The 21,268-nt window shown below is 29.7% G+C and overlaps 1 protein-coding gene and 1 long non-coding RNA gene across 9 annotated transcripts in view; one reads left to right on the forward strand and one right to left on the reverse strand.

Moving 5' to 3' along the window:
- Positions 1-12,982, forward strand: part of LOC119604013 (putative uncharacterized protein DDB_G0289263) — a 280,690-nt gene extending 267,708 nt beyond the window's left edge. For 5 of the 6 annotated variants that reach the window (XM_037956336.1, XM_037956337.1, XM_037956339.1 and 2 more), the window contains 5 exons: positions 6,671-7,244; positions 10,782-11,043; positions 11,105-11,353; positions 11,414-11,622; positions 12,507-12,982. In XM_037956336.1, the coding sequence (XP_037812264.1) occupies positions 6,671-7,244; positions 10,782-11,043; positions 11,105-11,353; positions 11,414-11,622; positions 12,507-12,918 (1,706 nt within the window). In that variant the 3' untranslated portion in view covers positions 12,919-12,982. The remainder of the gene's footprint in view (positions 1-6,670; positions 7,245-10,781; positions 11,044-11,104; positions 11,354-11,413; positions 11,623-12,506) is intronic. The other variant, XM_037956340.1, reaches the window with a different exon arrangement.
- Positions 12,983-14,341: 1,359 nt separating this feature from the next.
- LOC119604031 lies at positions 14,342-16,832 on the reverse strand. 3 transcript variants are annotated; one of them, XR_005231455.1, is made up of 4 exons: positions 16,433-16,832; positions 15,369-15,452; positions 15,007-15,095; positions 14,342-14,671 (listed from the first exon to the last, which is right to left on the reverse strand). It is a non-coding gene; the product is annotated as an uncharacterized LOC119604031 (long non-coding RNA). The 3 variants fall into 3 exon arrangements; XR_005231454.1 differs by lacking the exon at positions 16,433-16,832 and adding an exon at positions 16,267-16,336; XR_005231453.1 differs by lacking the exon at positions 16,433-16,832 and adding an exon at positions 16,014-16,064.
- Positions 16,833-21,268: the final 4,436 nt, after the last annotated feature.

Here is a 21,268-nt window from a genome sequence, read left to right on the forward strand (position 1 = left end):
TGTGGATGGTTATTTACTTAATGTATTATTCCATGTTTGTAGTTTGTCATAGAGTTGTTGCTGTGGTATTTTGTAAGTGTTTTTTTTCTATTATTTTATTTGTTTGTTTGTTGTTTTTTTTTTTCGTACAATTTATGGCTTTCAGTTTGGGGCAACTTTTGTGTTTGTCAGCAGCAGCGACAGCAGTGGTGTCAGTGGCATTATGCACCCAAACACGATGTCAGTCTTAATATTAACGCTGTAACGTCAACTCTCTTACGCTAAAAGAGTAAACGCTGTAAATTTGAAAAAAATAAATTATTTAAATAATTTCGTAATTATTTTTCGCAGTTGTTCCGCAAAACAACCGTATATCCGGTAATGCCTATTTGAAACAAATCAATTTCCTTCAATAGACTTTATACACCAAAGAAAATTCTTGGATTTATACAAAATATTTTAGTGTACTTGTGTGTGTAGAATAAAAACTGACCTCATGTTGGGTCAAAAAAAGTGTTCGCGCAAAAACTATTTTACTTTGCGTTTGGCGCAATTTCAATTTTTTCATTTGCGTTGTAAGTGTGTTTTATTACTATTTTTCTTAAATTTATTTTGCATTTTATGTAAATTTGTTTTTAATGAGCTTTAAGTGAAGCTTTTAGTGGCATAAACAAACATTAATTTATATAATAAAAAAAAAAATAAAAAAAATAAAATTATAAAAACACTTTATTTCAAATAAAATAATTTTTTAATGGTGAGAAAACTAAATAATTGTATTTAAAATACTACCAATGAAATGTTATCGTGTGAATTTAACTGAAATTGAAATTATAAATTCAGTAACGAAATTTTGCAAAATTTTATAAAATTTTATCAAAATACGGTCCTTAATTTTATGGTAAAATATCTTGAAAACCAAATGTGATGAAGAAAATTTGAGATCAGTTTCAGGTCGAAAAAATTTCGGAATATTTCCAGATTTCGAATTACCAACAAAATTTAAGTAAATATCTTAATTGAAATGTTCATATCAAGTCCGCTTACAAATTGAGACATTAAGCATGAGTTGACGATCATACGAACCTGCGATCTCGTGTTTGTTAAACCGCTGTTGTACTCACAACAACATTGCCTAGTTAGTCAGTTCTGCAGCTATTAATGGATTTCTTATACAATTACTATTTCCTATAAAAAAAACAAACAGTTCAAGTAATTACTGACAAATAATCTTATATATAACTATAGTTATTCCTAGAAAAATACTTTAAAGTAATGTAGATGGTATAAAATAGTAATTGAAAAATAAGTTGTTGAATAAGTACAAGTCATTACCAAGGTTTAGTAGATATTTATTAAAAATCAAATCATTCAACAATTTTGAGAATAAATTAAGATTAATATCTTTCAAATATTTAAGAGAGCTTCAGGAAAATTCTAAAATCATATCAGATTTTTGAATAAATTTGTCTTGCAATTAAGAAAGTTGATACATATTATCAAAGGATTAATTACACCGCCCAACAAAAGTCGAAACCCAGAATTTCTTCATAATATAATTGTAATGTATTGTACTAAAGTTTGAAATAAAAACAGCTTTTGACAATATTTGCGGCGTCATAACAGCGCAAAGACATCTTTATTCATAAAAGTGACATGACCTGAAAGTACAATCTGTCGACTTTAAAATAAGGATTTAACATCTTTTATATCATCTCAGTTCTTCGATATATCCTAACCTAAATTTGAAAAACTATGGTCCTATCCTTATAAATTTTGGTAGAGGGATTTACATCTACATCAGTAATTTATGCAGAATATCATCGCGACATTAGTGTTTATAAGTGAATATTGACCATCAGTCCCCCCATTTCTGAAGCGGGGACTTTGTATGGGGGATAGGATCAAATGAGGCCCGATCATTGCGAAAATCAGCAGTATCATTAATTCTTATATAAAACTAAATTTTTTACAAGAACATTTAACACATTTATGAGCTTAAAAGCCCTATTCGGGGCTATACGAAATAATGGACCGATTTAAACCATTTTCAACAGGCTTCCTCCTCGGGTCATAAGAAGAGTATGTGTCAAATTTAATCAGATTATCTTGAAAATTGCGATCTGTAGAATGCGCACAAGGTTTACATTGACACACACAGACGGATGTTTTGATTCAAAATCAAACCGAACTTGCCATACTATTGAAACCGGTCTGGATAGATTTCAAAGCGCATTTCTTGATATTATTTTTGAGTGTAAAGAAACCTAACGCATCCCTGAAAAAATTAACGATTCTTATAAAATTAAGATATTCTGGGGTCAAAAAACATATTTTTTCAACAATCCAGTTGTAGTCTTAAAAATGTTTAACAAGAATTAGTTCTAGTACTGTTTCTTAAATGATTCTATAAAACTACTTACAATGGTGACCGTTTTAAACAAACATAATTTTTGTAAAACTAGTTCCAAAACTTTTCCATGAAGTTTCTTTCAAACTTAAATAATTTGTTTCAGCGATAAACTAAAACAAGTGCTAAACTCAGCATATTTTCCGATATATCACGAGCGTTTAATTCTTTAAATAGACAGGTCTTACCTGAAAGGTCTTTTGAATGTCTTTCCTGTGATATACATATTGCCTATTGTATACTTATACAATCGAACATATATAGAATCTGAATTGTACTCTAAAGTATGAAACTGTTGGAATTGTACTCATATCTCTATTATGTTATTTTAAATAAGAAACTTCTTGTAAGCATGTCCGATAGAACTACACAAGATCTGGACTGGGGCCTTGAGAAAGTTGTTTTCAACAAACATACGGACAGCAGATGGACATCTCAGAATCAACTCTATTATGTTATTTTAAATAAGAAACTTCTTGTAAACATGTCCTATAGAACTACACAAGATCTGGATCCGATGATAACTTGGGCCTTGAGAAAGTTGTTTTCAACAAACATACGGACAGCAAATGGACATCTCAGAATCAACTCTATTATGTTATTTTAAATAAGAAACTTCTTGTAAACATGTCCTATAGAACTACACAAGATCTGGATCCGATGATAACTTGGGCCTTGAGAAAGTTGTTTTCAACAAACATACGGACAGCAGATGGACATCTCAGAATCAACTCTATTATGTTATTTTAAATAAGGAACTTCTTGTAAACATGTCCTATAGAACTACACAAGATCTGGATCCGATGATAACTTGGGCCTTGAGAAAGTTGTTTTCAACAAACATACGGACAGCAAATGGACATCTCAGAATCAACTTCACTATCTATAAGGATTTAGAATTTGTATTACATGTTCTCATGTTAAGAAAAATTTTGGCGAAATAAAATTTTCGATTGTTTCAAACTTGATTTTGGAGCAAATAACGACAGTTTAACATGATTAGTGCAGAAATAATTATTGATCTGAGATCTCATAATCATCACATATCTAAAATTTTCTCTCAAATTCCAATTTTTTCGAGTTAAAATTTCTTAAGGCTCATTTATGTATTTTTTAAATTAAATCTCTATTAAAAAGTTCTATGGGTGTGTGGATTTAAAAATTGGTTAAGAATCCAGATTCCTGTAAGGCTAAAGATACGTTCGCACCTATCCAATTTTTGACAAAAAATTCGTAACCTCAATTATTTTGTATTTGTTAATAGCAATAACATCGGAGATATATTAAGTCTGTGTAAATAAATATACATTTAAAAGAAGTCAAAATATCGATTTATAGAGGTCACATCATTTTCGTCAAATATTTGATAGATGTGAACGTAGCTTAAGGTAGATTTATAGAAAACAGTTGACCAGTTAATACTTAAAAAGTACTTTAAAACAAGACATTAAAAGTTTTTCCTGTACAAAAAAAAACATATTACCAGGAAAACTAAACTTAAACTTTTAACATGATCCCAAAAAAAATATGTATTCCCTCTCTTACTTAATTTCACTCAAAACACTAAAATAAAACATTTCGTTTAAATCATAAAAAAAAACTATTTCAAAAAAGTAACATTATACCAAAATACAAACACTTGTGTGAAAAGTTGTTTGGAAATTGTTTAGAAAATAGCGCTAAACTTGTTAAACTATTTTTTGTGGAGTTTAGAGTTGTAAATGTTGCAAGCTGTATATGTTGCGTTGTTGCTACCATAACTTTCACAAAACAGTTCAGTTTATTGCAACAAAAAATATGCATTAAACAAAAATAACAAGCATACGAGTGCAAGCGAGCTGGTATTTAGTTGTTAAATGCAACCTCTGGATATTTTTTAAGTGTCCATATCTAATTTTTTTTTCTTGGTTTTTCTTAATTTAATGAACGTACACATACATATGTGCATATAAGCATATGTGCGTTTTATGTGAATTTTATATTTGTTCATAGTTGTAATAGTCTATCTATTACAAACATACATACTTAAGTGCAAGTTTAAACTATGTTTATGTTCACTTAAAAAAATAAAAATGTTGATATTTGGTATTTTTACACCAAATGGCATTTTAATTTGTAAACTTGTTAATGTACTTGAGTAGAGTTCAAGGCTTTTAAAGTTGTGCATGAATCTGAACAAGATTGTGGGTGGTGAAATGAGATTGTTTTCGGAAGGATTTTTCTAAACTTTGTTTTCATTTTTAGTTTATTATTAATTAAAAATTTCAAAAATAAGTTTGTATGTATAGGTACATATTATTATTAATTAGCTAATAACTATTTTAAACTATATAATAGCGAATTTATATAAATGCTATTAAACATATCCATATGGTATATCTTAAAATTAAACAGAGCAAAACAGAAACTTAAACTAAAGATCGGAATGAACTCGAACTGAACTACATATAACTTAACATGAACTGAACTTAAACTGAAATACAACTGAACTGCAACCGACCTGGAACAGAAACTGAACTAAAACTGATCTGGAACTAAGCTAGAAATGAACTGGACTACAACTCAATTAGAACTTAACTAGAACTAAACCAGAACTGAACGAGAACTGAACGAGAATTGAACTAGAACTGAACTAGAACTGAACTAGAACTGAACGAGAATTGAACTAGAACTGAACTAGAACTGAACTAGAACTGAACTAGAACTGAACTAGAACTGAACTAGAACTGAACTAGAACTGAACTAGAACTGAACTAGAACTGAACTAGAACTGAACTAGAACTGAACTAGAACTGAACTAGAACTGAACTAGAACTGAACTGGAACTGAACTAGAACTGAACTAGAACTGAACTAGAACTGAACTAAACTGAACTAAAACTGAACTAGAACTGAACTAGAACTGAACTAGAACTGAACTAGAACTGAACTAGAACTGAACTAGAACTGAACTAGAACTGAACTAGAACTGAACTAGAACTGAACTAGAACTGAACTAGAACTGAACTAGAACTGAACTAGAACTGAACTAGAACTTGAACTAGAACTGAACTAGAACTAACCTAGAATTAAACTAGAACTGAATTAGAACTGAACTAGAACTGAACTAGAACTGAACTAGAACTGAACTAGAACTGAACTAGAACTGAACTAGAACTGAACTAGAACTGAACTAGAACTGAACTAGAACTGAACTAGAACTGAACTAGAACTTAACTAGAACTGAGCTAGAACTGAACTAGAACCGAACTAGAACTGAACTAGAATGAATTAGAACTGAACTAGAACTGAATTAGAACTGAATTAGAACTGAACTAGAACTGAACTAGAACTGAACTAGAACTGAACTAGAACTGAACTAGAACTGAACTAGAACTGAACTAGAACTGAACTAGAACTGAACTAGAACTGAACTAGAACTGAACTAGAACTGAACTAGGACTGAATTAGAACTGAATTAGAACTGAACTAGAACTGAACTAAAACTAGAACTGAACTGGAATTGAAATAGAACTGAACTAGAACTGAACATGAGCTAGAACTGAACTGAACTAAAACCTTTAAATAGAATAAAATTCAACCAATATTTGCAATCTCTATGTAGGTTATAAACAAATTAGAAAAAAATATTGTCTCAATTATCTCTTTAAATTTTTGTACAAAGCTACGCACTGACCTAATCCACAAAAGTTCATTTTAATTAATTAAAATGTTATCCATCTTCATATTTCGTCTTATTTTTTTCACACCAAAGACATGATTAGATGCCATAAATAATTCTCTTTTCGGAACAACAAATTTAACATAAACACTACAAACAACTAAAAAAAAAAGAAAAAAAAACGGTCTGTTGCACATTTCAAATGCATGCCACGACTTTGATTATCTGTAACTTGAAGATACAAACATAGTTGCAAGTAACTTAATAGAATACATTTACTCATACTTCGGTAATAAACTTTAAAATGCATTAGCTACATAGATAAATGGGATACATGTTTAGTTAAGATTAAATAGTAAATAGAAACAGTTTTTGAATATTTATAATTATTATAAAAAAATATATAGACTCCGCTGCATGGTGTTGTCTAATGTTTAAAAACCCATAACCAGAGTAAAAATAAAAACAAACTAAAACAATATTTAATACATACATAAATACTAACTTTAAAATATTTACTCATATTAAATGCTGAAATACAAGTGTTTGTATGAATGTTTTGTTTAAAGAAAAAAATGATCTTGGTAAATGCATCTAATAAATAAATTTGTTCAATTTCAGCGAACAAGAAAGCTAAACTACTCAATGGAGGCTCAAGCGTGCAACAAGCGACTAACACACAAACAACAACAAATGGTGAAATTAATATCAACAACAGCAACTATCAACATTTACAGAACGGTAACAATGGCAGCATTTGCAACGGCTTTAACAACAACAATAATAGCAACAGCAACTATGGCAAAAATCCAGCTCATTATCAGCATTTACAACACAACGGCGGAGCCATTGTTAGTGGCAACAGTAATAGCGGCAACGGTCATTCAAATTACTCATCTTCTACATCTCAACATCATCACTACCAACAACTCCAGCAGCAGCAACACCCTCATATCTATGGTTCTTCAGCCGAAGATCATTACGAATTGACACAGGCTCAGTACGGTCACAACAACGTTGCAGGGAATGCTTCCTCACGTCCCGGTGGTCCAAATTTAGTTAACAAACAGCTAGTACTGCCATTTGTGCCACCCAGTTTCCCAAATAATTCACAAGATGGTGTTACACATCTCATCAAACCATCCGAATATTTGAAATCCATTAGTGATAAACGTTCATGTCCATCCTCGGCCAGGTAAGTGAAATTCTTTATTATTTTAGTTTTTATTATCGGTTCGTTTTTGTTGTTTAATGATGGATTACTCATTGGTGTTAATCCAAATCAATCTTTCCAAAAAAAATATTTTAACAAATGCGTGATTTTTCGGGGGCGCAAAATACAATCAACAACAGCAAAAATCTATTAAAAACATCTCTAATTACTGTTAATCTCGCAATTAGACTTGCGTGCTTTTTAGTTTTATTGCCAAAAAAATAAAAAAATTAAATTTACAAAAAATGTTATTAATTAATAACATTAAAAAAAAAAGTCGTGTCTGTGTAGGAATTCACGAAAATTGTTGTTAATGCTGTTTAATATCTTGTTGCAAGATCACAAGTTTAGTTTTAGTTCATCATTCGTCGCGATGCTACTACAATCACGTCGCACCTGGCATAGGTAGGTGTATTGTTTTGTTTTGCATTGTTTGTGGCACGTTGCAAGGAAGTTTATTTAAGTTTAAATTTAAAGTTATTTTTATCTTTGTCATTAAGTGAATTAAAATTACAATATTATTAATTCCGCGCAAACTAATTTTAATAACAAGTGTTTTTCTAAAAATATAAAAACTTATTTCAATTTTCATCAAATTTCTTCTAATTGCCTATTTTGGGAATGGGATAAAGCCAATAATTGGAACGAACCAGAAAAACTAAAAAATTAACAATTAATCAAGTTCTGAAACAAATGTATCAATTGAGATTTAAAACAAAAACTTGAGTACTCTCTAAATTAGGAAGTTTTAATCTTAGAAATAAATAGAAATTCTAGTTTTCAAACTAATAAATATAGTTTCCTAACAAGTCCAACTTTATAAAAACTTTTCAACTTAATAACGACTGATATTTATTGAATTCAATACACACAGGTTTGAGAATAACGACAAGAGCAAACTTGTTTATAATGAAACTACGATTTTCAATTGTTAATTGGAGTTTCAGATTTAAAATTCTAAATCGATTGGTCTTTTAATTTTGAAAGATTTTTAGAATTCTTAATATTATTCCAAGTAATACAAAATGAAACTGTAAGTTATAATTAGTTGTGGCCCTAAATTCTTCCCATCTATCCACGTCAATAAAGATCTAAACACATTTTAATATTCGGTTCAGTGGTTAAGGCTTGAATGACAAAAATACATTGGACCAGGCATGGAAAATGAAGTACTTTTCAATATCGAAGAACCCACGACATTTTCGGTTCCTTTTCTAACTTACAAACTTGTAATAAACTTCATATTAGTTCTACAGTATATGTCCAGTCTATAATCTAATCTATAGTCTAGTCTATAGTGTAGTCTATAGTCTAATCTATAGTCTAGTCTATAGTGTAGTCTATAGTCTAATCTATAGTCTAGTCTATAGTCTAGTCTATAGACTAGTCTATAGTCTAGTCTATAATCTAGTCTATAGTCTAGTCTATAATCTAGTCTAGTCTATTGTCTAGTCTATTGTCTAGTCTATAGTCTAGTCTATAGTCTAGTCTATAGTCTAATCTATAGTCTAGTCTATAGTCTAGTCTATAGTCTAGTCCATAGTCCAGTCTATAGTCTGGTCTATAGTCTAGTCCATAGTCCAGTCTATAGCCTAGTCTATAGCCTAGTCTATAGTCTAGTCTATAGTCTAGTCTATAGTCTAGTCTATAGTCTAGTCTATAGTCTAGTCTATAGTCTAGTCTATAGTCTAGTCTATAGTCTAGTCTATAGTCTAGTCTATAGTCTAGTCTATAGTCTAGTCTATAGTCTAGTCTATAGTCTAGTCTATAGTCTAGTCTATAGTCTAGTCTATAGTCTAGTCTATAGTCTAGTCTATAGTCTAGTCTATAGTCTAGTCTATAGTCTAGTCTATAGTCTAGTCTATAGTCTAGTCTATAGTCTAGTCTATAGTCTAGTCTAAAGTCTAGTCTATAGTCTAGTCTATAGTCTAGTCTATAGTCTAGTCTATAGTCTAGTCTATAGTCTAGTCTATAGTCTAGTCTATAGTCTAGTCTATAGTCTAGTCTATAGTCTAGTCTATAGTCTAGTCTATAGTCTAGTCTATAGTCTAGTCTATAGTCTAGTCTATAGTCTAGTCTATAGTCTTGTCTATAGTCTAGTCTATAGACTAGTCTATAGTCTAGTCTATAGACTAGTCTATAGTCTAGTCTATAGACTAGTCTATAGTCTAGTCTATAGACTAGTCTATAGTCTAGTCTATAGTCTAGTCTATAGACTAGTCTATAGTCTAGTCTATAGACTAGTCTATAGACTAGTCTATAGTCTAGTCTATAGACTAGTCTATAGTTTAGTCTATAGTCTAGTCTATAGACTAGTCTATAGTCTAGTCTATAGACTAGTCTATAGTCTAGTCTATAGACTAGTCTATAGTCTAGTCTATAGACTAGTCTATAGTCTAGTCTATAGTTTAGTCTATAGTCTAGTCTATAGACTAGTCTATAGCCTAGTCTATTGTCTAGTCTATAGTCTAGTCTATAGTCTCGTCTATAGTCTCGTCTATAGTCTCGTCTATAGTCTCGTCTATAGTCTAGTCTATAGTCTCGTCTATAGTCTAGTCTATAGTCTAGTCTATAGTCTAGTCTATAGTCTAGTCTATAGTCTAGTCTATATAGTCTAGTCTATAGTCTAGTCTATTGTCTAGTCTAGTCTAGTCTATAGCCTAGTCTATTGTCTAGTCTACAGTTTAGTCTATAGTCTAGCCTACAGTCTAGTCTATAGTCTAGTCTATAGTGCAGTCTATAGTCTAGTCTATAGTCTAGTCTATAGTCTAGTCTATAGTCTAGTCTATAGTCTAGTCTATAGTCAAGTCTATAGTCTAGTCTATAGTCAAGTCTATAGTCCTGTCTATAGACTATAGGCAGGTCAAGTCTATAGTCTAGTCTATAGTCAAGTCTATAGTCTAGTCTATAGTCAAGTCTATAGACTAGTCAATAGTCAAGTCTATAGTCTAGTCTATAGTCAAGTCTATAGTCTAGTCTATAGTCTAGTCTATAGTCAAGTCTATAGTCAAGTCTATAGTCAAGTCTATAGTCAAGTCTATAGTCAAGTCTATAGTCTAGTCTATAGTCTAGTCTATAGTCAAGTCTATAGTCCTGTCTATAGTCCTGTCTAAGTCAAGTCTATAGTCAAGTCTATAGACTAGTCTATAGTCAAGTCTATAGTCTAGTCTATAGTCAAGTCTATAGTCTAGTCTATAGTCAAGTCTATAGTCTAGTCTATAGTCTAGTCTATAGTCAAGTCTATAGTCTAGTCTATAGTCAAGTCTATAGTCTAGTCTATAGTCAAGTCTATAGTCAAGTCTATAGTCTAGTCTATAGTTAAGTCTATAGTCTAGTCTATAGTTAAGTCTATAGTCTAGTCTATAGTCAAGTCTATAGTCTAGTCTATAGTCAAGTCTATAGTCTAGTCTATAGTCTAGTCTATAGTCTAGTCTATAGTCTAGTCTATAGTCTAGTCTATAATCTAGTATATAGTCAAGTCTAGTCTAATAAATTTTACCTCAATCTTCAATTTTTTAGGTCTACAGATACCGAAGACTATATGCAAATACAGGTATCGAATCAGCATCCCATAAGCTTTGAACCACCAAAGCCACCACCACCACCGCCATTGCCCATGACACCACTGACACATCACAATACCATCGATAATAACGAAAGGAATAACACAAACAAATCACAAAATAATCATCATTCGCAAAATAATCATCAAGATACAGCCACACGTAAACAACATCAACCCCTGTCAGCCATTTCAATACAGGATTTAAATAGTGTACAGGTGAGTTGATCTCAAAAAAGTAAAAACGTTTTAGGTACTATTATTATATGTTCTATTATAGCTGCGCCGCACCGATACTCAAAAAGTACCCAAACCATATCAAATGCCTGCTAGAAGTCTCAGCATGCAGTGTCTCTCCTCCACCACAGATACCTACTTGAAAACCGATTTAATTGCCGAATTGAAAATCTCCAAAGATATACCGGGCATTAAGAAAATGAAAGTGGAAAAGCAAATGGCCAATCGTATGGATTCCGAACATTATTCGGAGATCACCAAACAATTCACCGCCAACAATTACGTTGATCAAGTGAGTATTCTACGCTTTGTGTCTATAATCTTTTTGCGGACTCTTCATAAATTTGCAAAGATTTACTTACAGATACCGGAAAAAGATCAAGCTGGTAATATAATACCAGATTGGAAGCGACAAATGATGGCAAAGAAAGCGGCTGAAAAGGCCAAAAAGGATTTCGAAGAGCGTATGGCTAAAGAGGCAGAGAGCCGAAGACTATCACAGATACCACAGTGGAAACGTGATTTGCTGGCACGCCGTGAGGAGACTGAAAATAAATTGAAGTGAGTTGTAAATTTATGTTTTAGAACAAGTTTAATGAAATCAAAATTTGAACAATTTTGAAACTTTTCTAAAAATTTAGGCTATAATCTGGACTATAGTCTAAAATGTCTAGTCTGTAGTCTAGAGTACAGTCTAGTCTATAACTTGGGTTATAGTCTAGTCTATAGTCTATATTCTGGTCTATATTTTGGTATATATTCTGGTCCATATAATCTATAATCTAGTCTATAATCTGGCCCATAGTCTGGTCTATAGACTGGTGTATAGTCTATTCTACAATCAAGTCTATAGTCTAGGCTATAATTTAGTCTATAGTCTGGTCTATAGTCTTCTCTATAGACTGGTCTATTCTGTAGTTCCATCTATAGTTTAGTATATAGTACAGTCTATAATTTAGTCTATAGTCTGGTCCATAGTCTGGTCTACAGTCTATTCTACAATCCAGTCTATTATTTAGTCGAGTCTACAGTCTATTCTATAGTCTAGTATATAGTCTATAGTCTAGCATATATGTAGTCTATTGTCTAATATATAGTCAAGTCTATAATCTATAATTTAGTCTAGTCTATAGTCTATTCTGTAGTCCAGTCTGTTTTCTAGTCTAGTCTATAGTTTAGTGTAGTATATAGTCTGTTCTGCAGTCAGTATATAGTCAAGTCTATAATCTATTCTATAATCCAGTCTATAGTTTAATCTAGTCTATATTCTAGTCTATTCTATTATGTAGTCTAGTAATAGTCTAGGCTATAGTTTGGACTATAGACGCCTCTGTAGTCTTTATAATATTTTTTCGTTCAATTTACAATTGAGACAAATTATTTTGAGACAAATCAATTTCTATTAAAACCAAAACATAACAAATTTCCAATTTCATTCATTGCAGAGCCACTATTTACACTCCCAAAGTGGAGGAGAATAATCGTGTGGCTGATACATGGCGCCTAAAGAATCGTGCCATGTCCATCGATAACATTTCTATGGTTTCCTCTGCAACTGAAATTATATCCAGTCACACTAATAAAGAGAATGCCAATGGTTATGCTCAAAATGGTGCTTATAATGGTCATGATAGTAAATCGGTGAATGGTGACAATTACCAGCATATTAATATGGATTTCCAGCAGCAACAACAACAACAGCAGCAACAATATCAGCAACAACAATACCAGCAGCAGCAACAGCAATTACAACAGCACCAACAACAACAACAGCAACAGGAGGAAGATGAACCTGAAAATATAATACCATGGCGTGCTCAATTAAGAAAAACCAATAGCAGACTGAGTTTAATTTAAGGCAAATAAATAATATAAATCCCATTTGTGTCTTTAACGATACAATTTCATTAAGCTTATAACAGAATGAAAAAGAAATTAAAATGATTTCATATTTTTCATAAATTTTTATCAACTTAAATGCATTTTATTGCTTTCTTTGCATATAATTTTTTTGTCTTTATATTAATTTAAAAAGAAATGAAAAAAAAAGAAACATAATTTTGTAATTTATCTTAAATATAATTTAAAAGATTTTATTTATGTTTTTTTTTAAGTTAATCATTGTAAAAACTTATTTAGATAAACGCAATTATTACATTTTTTTTTTTTTTGTTTATGTAGTTTTAATATTTTTTATTTAAAAGATACCCTCTTATTATGGGATTTTCGGTGCAATATTACATGACTAAATAAGTTTTGAAAACAAATATTCTACAAATATTTTGTAATTTAACAAATCTCTACTAGTTGTGTAAAGCGTTGAATACTAATTAATGATTTGTATGTCAGCTGAATATAAAAGCGAACAGGGTGCTGTTAAAGAACTATAATTGATATATTAATTTATAATTATTAAAAAAAAAATTATGCATAATCTTTTTATTTTTAATATTAAATTAAATGTTTATTCTTTGCAATTATCAATTTATAAGAAAGAAACTAAATTTTTTTTTATAATAATATTATTAAACACATGAATTTATATTATATATTTTCTTTAATTTGTTATTTGTTATACAATTAATTTATATAAATATTAATAAAAAGTTTATTTAAAAAATACTCACAAATCTAATTTTTATAAAAAAAAAATCATGTTAAATAAGTCAGAAAGAAAGAATTTAAGAAATTATGAAAACCATTTGTTTTTAACTTTTCCTGTAGTTTCCCCGTTTTCTGGAGCTAAATCAAAATTTGGCAACTCTGTGTTTTTCTTGGCTTTATTTGAATTTTTAAAAATCACCTAAAATACCAGGCCAACAGAATCTGCAATAGGCGGTGTTTTTTCATTTTTCTAGCTTCTTACACACATCATACCTATGGTAATATTACCAAGTGAACAGCATCTTTAGCAAGTTTTACTTTTTAATTTAGATTTTTCTTCAATTTCTTTGGGGCATTTTAAAAAATATTGTTTTTGTTAACTAACAGGCTTTCAGAAAATTTAAAAGGAGGAAAACAAAAAGTAAAAAACAAAAATTTTATTTAATTCACTTGTTATTTTGCAAAAATTAGTAAAATTACCAGGCGAACATAATTTTCAGCAGAGAGACGAATTTTATTTCGTTTTTAATACAGTAATATGTATTAAAATCACTGTAACTTAACAAGTAATCAGCTTTATTAGAAAGTAAATAAATTAAAAATTTTTCTATTTTGAATTCCTTTTTGTTTAGGTTGTTTTTTTATTTAACTAAAACAAGTTTTAATATTAGGTTAACATAATTTTTAGTAGGTAGTTTTTATTTTTATAATTTTTATCACAAATACAATGCACCTTAAACAACTAAAATATATCACAAATTTTTAATAAAATACTAGGTGCTCATGATTTTAAGAAAGTTAATAATATTTATTAATTTTTCACTTCTTTCTGTTTACCATGTTTATTTTTATTGTACTTTCTTACTTTACTGAATTTGTTTAATGCTTTTTAATTGTTCTTCGTTTATACTTTTTTCGTTTCTTTTTTTGTTTTATGTTGTTCATCTTTTTTCATCATTCCATCCATACACTCGCTTGCTGCTTTGATTAAACTTTGTTGTTAAACCTGTAAAATAACCAGGAGAATATAATTTTTAATAGGCAGTTGTATTAATTAATAAATTTTTATCACAAACAAGCAGCCAAAAAACTCAAAAACATTAAAAATTTTGTTAAACTATTAGGTGCTCATGATTTTCACAAAGTATAAATTAATAATTTTATTCTGATCTTACTCCATTCATACAGAACATAAACGAAAATTTGTTTAAGTACTAGATGCTCATGATTTTCAGCAAGTTAATAATAATGTTACTTTGTTTTTACTTCTTTCTATGTCCTTTCTTTCGTTACTTTATTGCATTTGTGTAATGTTTTTTTCTTTGTTCGTTTATCCTTTACCTTTTTGTTTTGTGTTCTTGATCTTTTTTCATTCCATTCATTCATTCCATCCATTCGCTTGCTGCTTTAATTTAAATTCCTTGTTAAATCTGTAAAATAACCAGAAGAACATAAGTTTTAGTACGCTGTTATTTAAATTATTAAATTTAGATTAATTACAAACAAACATGCATCCAAAAAGCTGGAAGAAAAACATACAAAATTTTGTTTAATTATTAGATGCTCATGATTTTCAGCAAGTTAATAATGTTACTTTGTTTTTTACTTTTTTCTATGTAGCATATTTACTTTTATGGTTCTTTCTTCCGTTACTTTATTGAATTTGTTTAATGTTTTTCATTTGTTTTTCGTTTATCCCTTACCTTTTTGTTTTGTATTTGTTGATCTTTTTTCATCATTCCATACATTCATTCGCTTGCTAATTTGAATAAAATTTGTTGTTAAATCTGTAATATAACCAGGAGAACATAATTTTTAGTATTCAGTTATTTAAATTATTAAATTTAGATGACAAACATGCACCAAAAATTCAATACATATAGACAAATGTTGTTTAATTACTAGGTGGTCATGATTTTCAGCAAGTTAATATAGTTACTTTGTTTTTACTTCTTTCTATTTGGCATATTTATTTATATTGTCCTTTCTTTATTGAATTTGTTTACTTAATGTTTTTTTTATTTGTTCTTATTTTAATTATTAAATTCTGATCACAAACATGCAGTCAAAAAACTGATAAAACAAATACAAATTATGTTAAACTACTAGGTCATGATTTTTTATATGTTTCACATTTAGCATTATTCTGATGATCTTCATTCCTTTTTTTGCTTTGATTAATTTATAAATGTTGTCTGTCCTTTTTTTTATTATTTTTTATTATTTATAATGATCGCCGCTTTTAGTTGATTAACAAAATTTCTTTTCAAACTTTACAATAACCAGGGCAACATGATTTCCAACAACCAATTGTTAATTTTAAATAATATTTATTTTTAAATATTTACTTGCACACGGAAACAGTTTGCTGTAAAAGCAAGGAAACTACTAAGTGTTCAGGATTTTTAGCAAGTATAAATTTATGCATATTTTACCTTTTCTCTATTTAACAATTTTTATTTTCATCCCTATTCTGTACTATTTTAATATTTTTATTTATGCTTGTTAATTGCTTCTTTTCTTTATTGTCCTACCTATCTATCTATCATCCTGTTTTTTATGTAATAAATAATAATTTTTGTATAAAATCTGTTCAATTACCAGGCGCTAATAACATTTAGAAAACTTAATTATTTTCTTCTTAACATTTTATTTGTTTTTACTTTCATAACTCACACACACATGTTCACAGTATACTAGTAAACTACTAGGTGATCATAATTTTTCTGCAAGTAAATTATTTTGCAATTGCTTTTCACTTTCTTACCTTTTTCAACTTCTTATCTTCTTTTCTCTCGCTTAGCTTTTTCAATAAAAAAGAAAGGTTATAATTGAAAGTAATATGTACCCTATATAAGGCAATTACTGATTGAAGTAGTGAAGTGTTTTCATCTAAAGACTAGTGCGAAGCAAATAAGAGTATTATATAGTCATCAACAAAACATGTGTCGTATCAGAGTAATTTTCAGAAAAGTGTCTTTTTTAATAGGGGCTTGAGTCTATTATGAAACGAACTCTGCAAAATTCTTATTTTAATTTCACAATTTATTGACAACAAACAGATTTTCTCGTGAAAATTTTTATTTCTTATAAAACTTATTTATGTCGATTACTGGAGCCGAATTACCACATACGTGATAGAATAAGTTTTCGTATCAAAAACACATTATGATGACAACAAAAAAAATTGCTAAAACATCTAAATTTCTTGTTCAATATCGAATGCCATCATCTCAAAAAGGAAAAATACGATAAATTTTTATTTTAGTCCATCACTTATGCGTTAATTGGCCCCTTGTATGTATGTATGTTAAAGTTATGATGTTATGAAAGTTAATGTTACTTCCCAAGGGCGACCTTATTCGGTCAGGAAACTTTTCACTCTATACTGGAGCCACTTGTAAGGAACCTAAATCAAAATGTCTGCCAATAACAGATAATATTTGTGAACCGTGTTTAGCTTGGATGTCTTGAAATCTAAAAGTACATTAGATCGATTTACTCTGTATGGATAAAAAGATGTTTTTATTACCCCTCTCAAAAGTTAAAGTTTTGAATCGTAAGAATGATAAAGTTATTGGTGATGTTTTATCATCACATTTCATTCAGTTGTACGTACTAGTTATTACTACTTAATTAATTACTTACTGTCTATTATCAATTATGGATTAGTTAAAGATTTTGGAAACTACCAAGGTTGCATATTTTTATACCCACCATCATAAAAGATCCCCATCTTATATATACTATATTGATTTTGTCATTCCGTTTGTAACACATTCAAATATTGGTCATAGACCCACAAAAGTATATATATTCTGGGTCCTCATTAAATTCTAAGACGATCTAGCCATGTCTGTCCGTCTGTCTGTTGAAAGCACGATGGAGTCCGAATGGAAAGAGCTAGAGGGTTGAAATTTCACATAAATATTTCTTATAGGTAAGGTTTGTTTGGTATTGAAAATGGGCAATATCGGTCCACATTTTCGGATAGCCCCCATACAAGTGGCCCCTCGAAAAGCAGCTTTAACAGCCGAATATGGCGATGAAATTCGACATAAGTAAGTTTCTTATGATCCAAAATCACTATGCAAAATTTTATAAGGATCGGTCCATAATTGACCCTATCCCCCATATAAGGTCCCCTTCAGAAAATTCCTAACGCTCATTACTGGCTTAAAAATACTAGTATATAGATGAAATTCGACATAAGTAAGTTTCATACGAGTCAAAATCTATCTAACAAATTTTATGAGGATCGGTCCATGATTGACCCTACCCCCCATATAAGGTCCCCTTCAGAAAATGACTGCAACGCTCATTAATGGTTTAAAAATACGAGTGTAGCGATGAAATTCGACACAAATAAATTTAATACGAACCAAATTCTGTCTACCAAATTTATGAGGATCGACCCATAATTGACCCTACCCCCCTATATAAGGTCCCCTTTAGAAAATTACTTTAACGCTTATAACTGGCCTAAAAATACGAGTATATAGATGAAATTCGACATAAGTTAGTTTCATTCGAGTCAAACGAGGTTTGATGGTGGGTATATAAGATTCGGCATAGCCGAATATAACACTCTTACTTGTTTGGTATGTAAACTGAATGTTGTCGCCAATGATAATCATGTAAATATGTACATTTTAATATTTTCTTTTTATTTCTATTATGTTTCGCGTCTTTCGTATTTGTATAACAAAAAAAAAACAGGGATGGAAACTATGATAGCTTTTAAACCTTATTGATTAATATTGTTCAATTTTCTTTCAAAATATATTTTATATTAACTAAAATCTGATTAACAAATAATAATAAAACATAAAAATTACAGAAATGAAACGTTTTGGAATTATATCATAATCGATTTAACAAGTTTTCACCTTGAAACTAAACCTATTTTTTTAAAATAACTTAAATTTATTTAAAAATGTCCTATAAAGCTACTTAAGAAATTGATTAGAATTACAACCCTGATACAAATTGATAAACATTTAACTGCAAATATCAAAGAGAGTAATTTTTAATAACTTATTTCTCTCCTTCTTCCTGCAGTTGTTGGTTTATTGTGTTTAAACATTTTTGTAATACTAGACAAGCAGAAGTTTTTTATATGATAAAAAGGAAAGTGCAATAAATATGTGTTTATATTGTTTTTGATGCTTTTGCATGAGTTGTTGTTTTAAAAGTAACGGAGAATTTTACTATGTAGTTTTTATATGTTACACCCTACAATAAGTGAATAATGAATTTTAATTGATGAATTAATTACACAGGCCAACGATGAAAAAACTTTTTAAATATTTTTCACTAATCCTAGTATAATTTGCTGTACTTATTCCAAAAATTACAATAAAAAAAGTCGTATCACCCAGCAATTTTCCAAATTTTGACATTGGATGTATAATTGTGTCTCAAATATTAAATTATTCAATTTTACAAAAGTTGTGAATATTGACCGTCTCTGCCTCTAGACATATACTTTAAGTTATAAAACTGCATTCGTAGCGATAGGACTACGTTTATTGGTGGCACCATGGCTCTGAAGTGTAAAACGATTTTTACAATTTTGGCACTAAATTTATCTTTTCGGATTTTAACAGCAAATAATTGGAAGTCGTACCCAATTATCGTTTCAATCTATATAATTAAAAATGTAATGTTTGCTCATAATCGATAAACTAGTGAGAAGTAGGGTTCTATAAATCGACTTTCGAATAATCGAACAATCGACTTTTTGTCGAAGAAAGTCGAAGTCGACTACTTTGTTCCAAAAAAGTCGATAACTCGACTATAGTCTGTGAAAAAAGTCGAAAAGTCGACTTTGATAATAAAAGTCAAAAAGTCGAAAAGTCTGAAAGTCGAAAAGTCGAAAAAAGTCGATAAGTCGAAAAAAGTCGAATAAAGTCGAAAAAAGTCGAAAAAGGTCGAAAAGTCGGAAAAAGTCGAAAAATCGAAAATTGTAGAAACAAGTCAAAAATAGTCGAAAATCTTAAAAAAGTGGAAAAAAAAGTAAAAAACTCTAATATAGTCGGAAAAACTCGAAAAAAGTCCAAAAATAGTCGAAAAAAAAGTCGAAAGAAGTCGAAAATAGTCAAAAATCGAAAAATCGAAAAAAGTCGAAAAGTCGACTATTTATAAAATACTTATAGTTGAAAAGTCTGAAAGTCGACTTTTAATTAAATGAAAAAAGTCGACTTTTCGTTTCAACTATAGTCTGAAAGTCGACTTTTAACTAAATGAAAAAAGTCGAAAAGTCGACTTTTCGTTTCAACTATAGAACCCTAGTGAGAAGTGTTCTTGTAAAGTTTTAAATTTGCCCGACAGATGGCGTTGGAGTGTTAATTTTCAATCAATTACACCTAAACCGCTAAACCGATTATTTACAAATTTGCGGGATATATATCTAAATTAGGGTTATGACCAAAATTAAGCCATATCACTACGTGAAAGCCAGTAGTGTTCTTATAATGACAATATTTTTCTCGGGTAATTTTGCAAAAACCTTCCAGGGTAAATCGATATTCTAAAACTATTCACGAACAAATTTACATGAATTTTTAATAGTATAATCTACATGATTGGGAGCTAATTTTGAAAGGGGGGTAAATCGCCGCCTCTATCCTTGATTTTTCTTCGTATACATGACACTAGTTTATATCGAAAATTTACAGTTTTGTATTTAAAAATTTGATTTGAAATTTCCAAAAAATGTATAAAAGTTATGACCCTAATGTAGATTTATGTGTAGAATTCGCATGTCTAATCTAGGGCCTGCAACGCGGACAGGACGCCACTAGTAAGATATAAAACACAAAAATCGGTTGAAAGTTGTTAAGGTTATTACAAATTCCTCCGATCATTTAATGCCATAAAACACTTATGTAAATGAAAAACATTTAAAAAAATTAACAAATTTTGGAAAATATTCTAATAAAAACATGTCATTACATGAAATATATTAGTATTAACTTAACCTCATTAGATAGCGTCCTTCAGACGGCAGTTTCAAAACTCCAGTTTCAAACTTTTAGCAATTTTGTTTAGCTAATCTAAAAATTTTAAGCAAATCTCTATGTGACTTATGGACAATAAAGAACGGCATAAAATAGTAAAGAAATTAGGTCGATATCTTTGATCTATTAGCGTTGAATTTTGTGGATTTGTGGAGAAAACTATTTTTTGCTAAAAGTTTAGAAAAATAGGCTTTATTATTCTTTGCTATTATCCATTTTATATAAAACTTTTTGCTGAATATACAATTCAAGATAATAGAAAACATACATCTGAAGTTTTACGGCTGTATTTATAAAAACTTATTTTAGGTTTATTAAACAATTTTAGGCAAAATTCAGGAAAATCGTATTTATAAACGTGAAATAGCTTAAAACACCTTCAATAAACCATTGACAATTAGAAGAATTTTATTGTAGGCTCGACCCTTCTTTAAGCCAGCAATAACTTGATTTTTAACAATTTTTTTCTCAGATAAAGATTTTTCCGGTAATTTTAGGTTGATTGCGAAAAGTAATTATGGTTTCTTTTAAAATAAAATCTAAAAATTCTAATTTTAACGTTTACAAATTTGTAAATAAAA

The sequence above is a fragment of the Lucilia sericata genome, unplaced genomic scaffold, assembly GCF_015586225.1.
Source record: "Lucilia sericata isolate MDLA Ls3-8-SP2 unplaced genomic scaffold, ASM1558622v1 Contig000353F_arrow, whole genome shotgun sequence".
NCBI lineage: Eukaryota > Metazoa > Arthropoda > Insecta > Diptera > Calliphoridae > Lucilia > Lucilia sericata.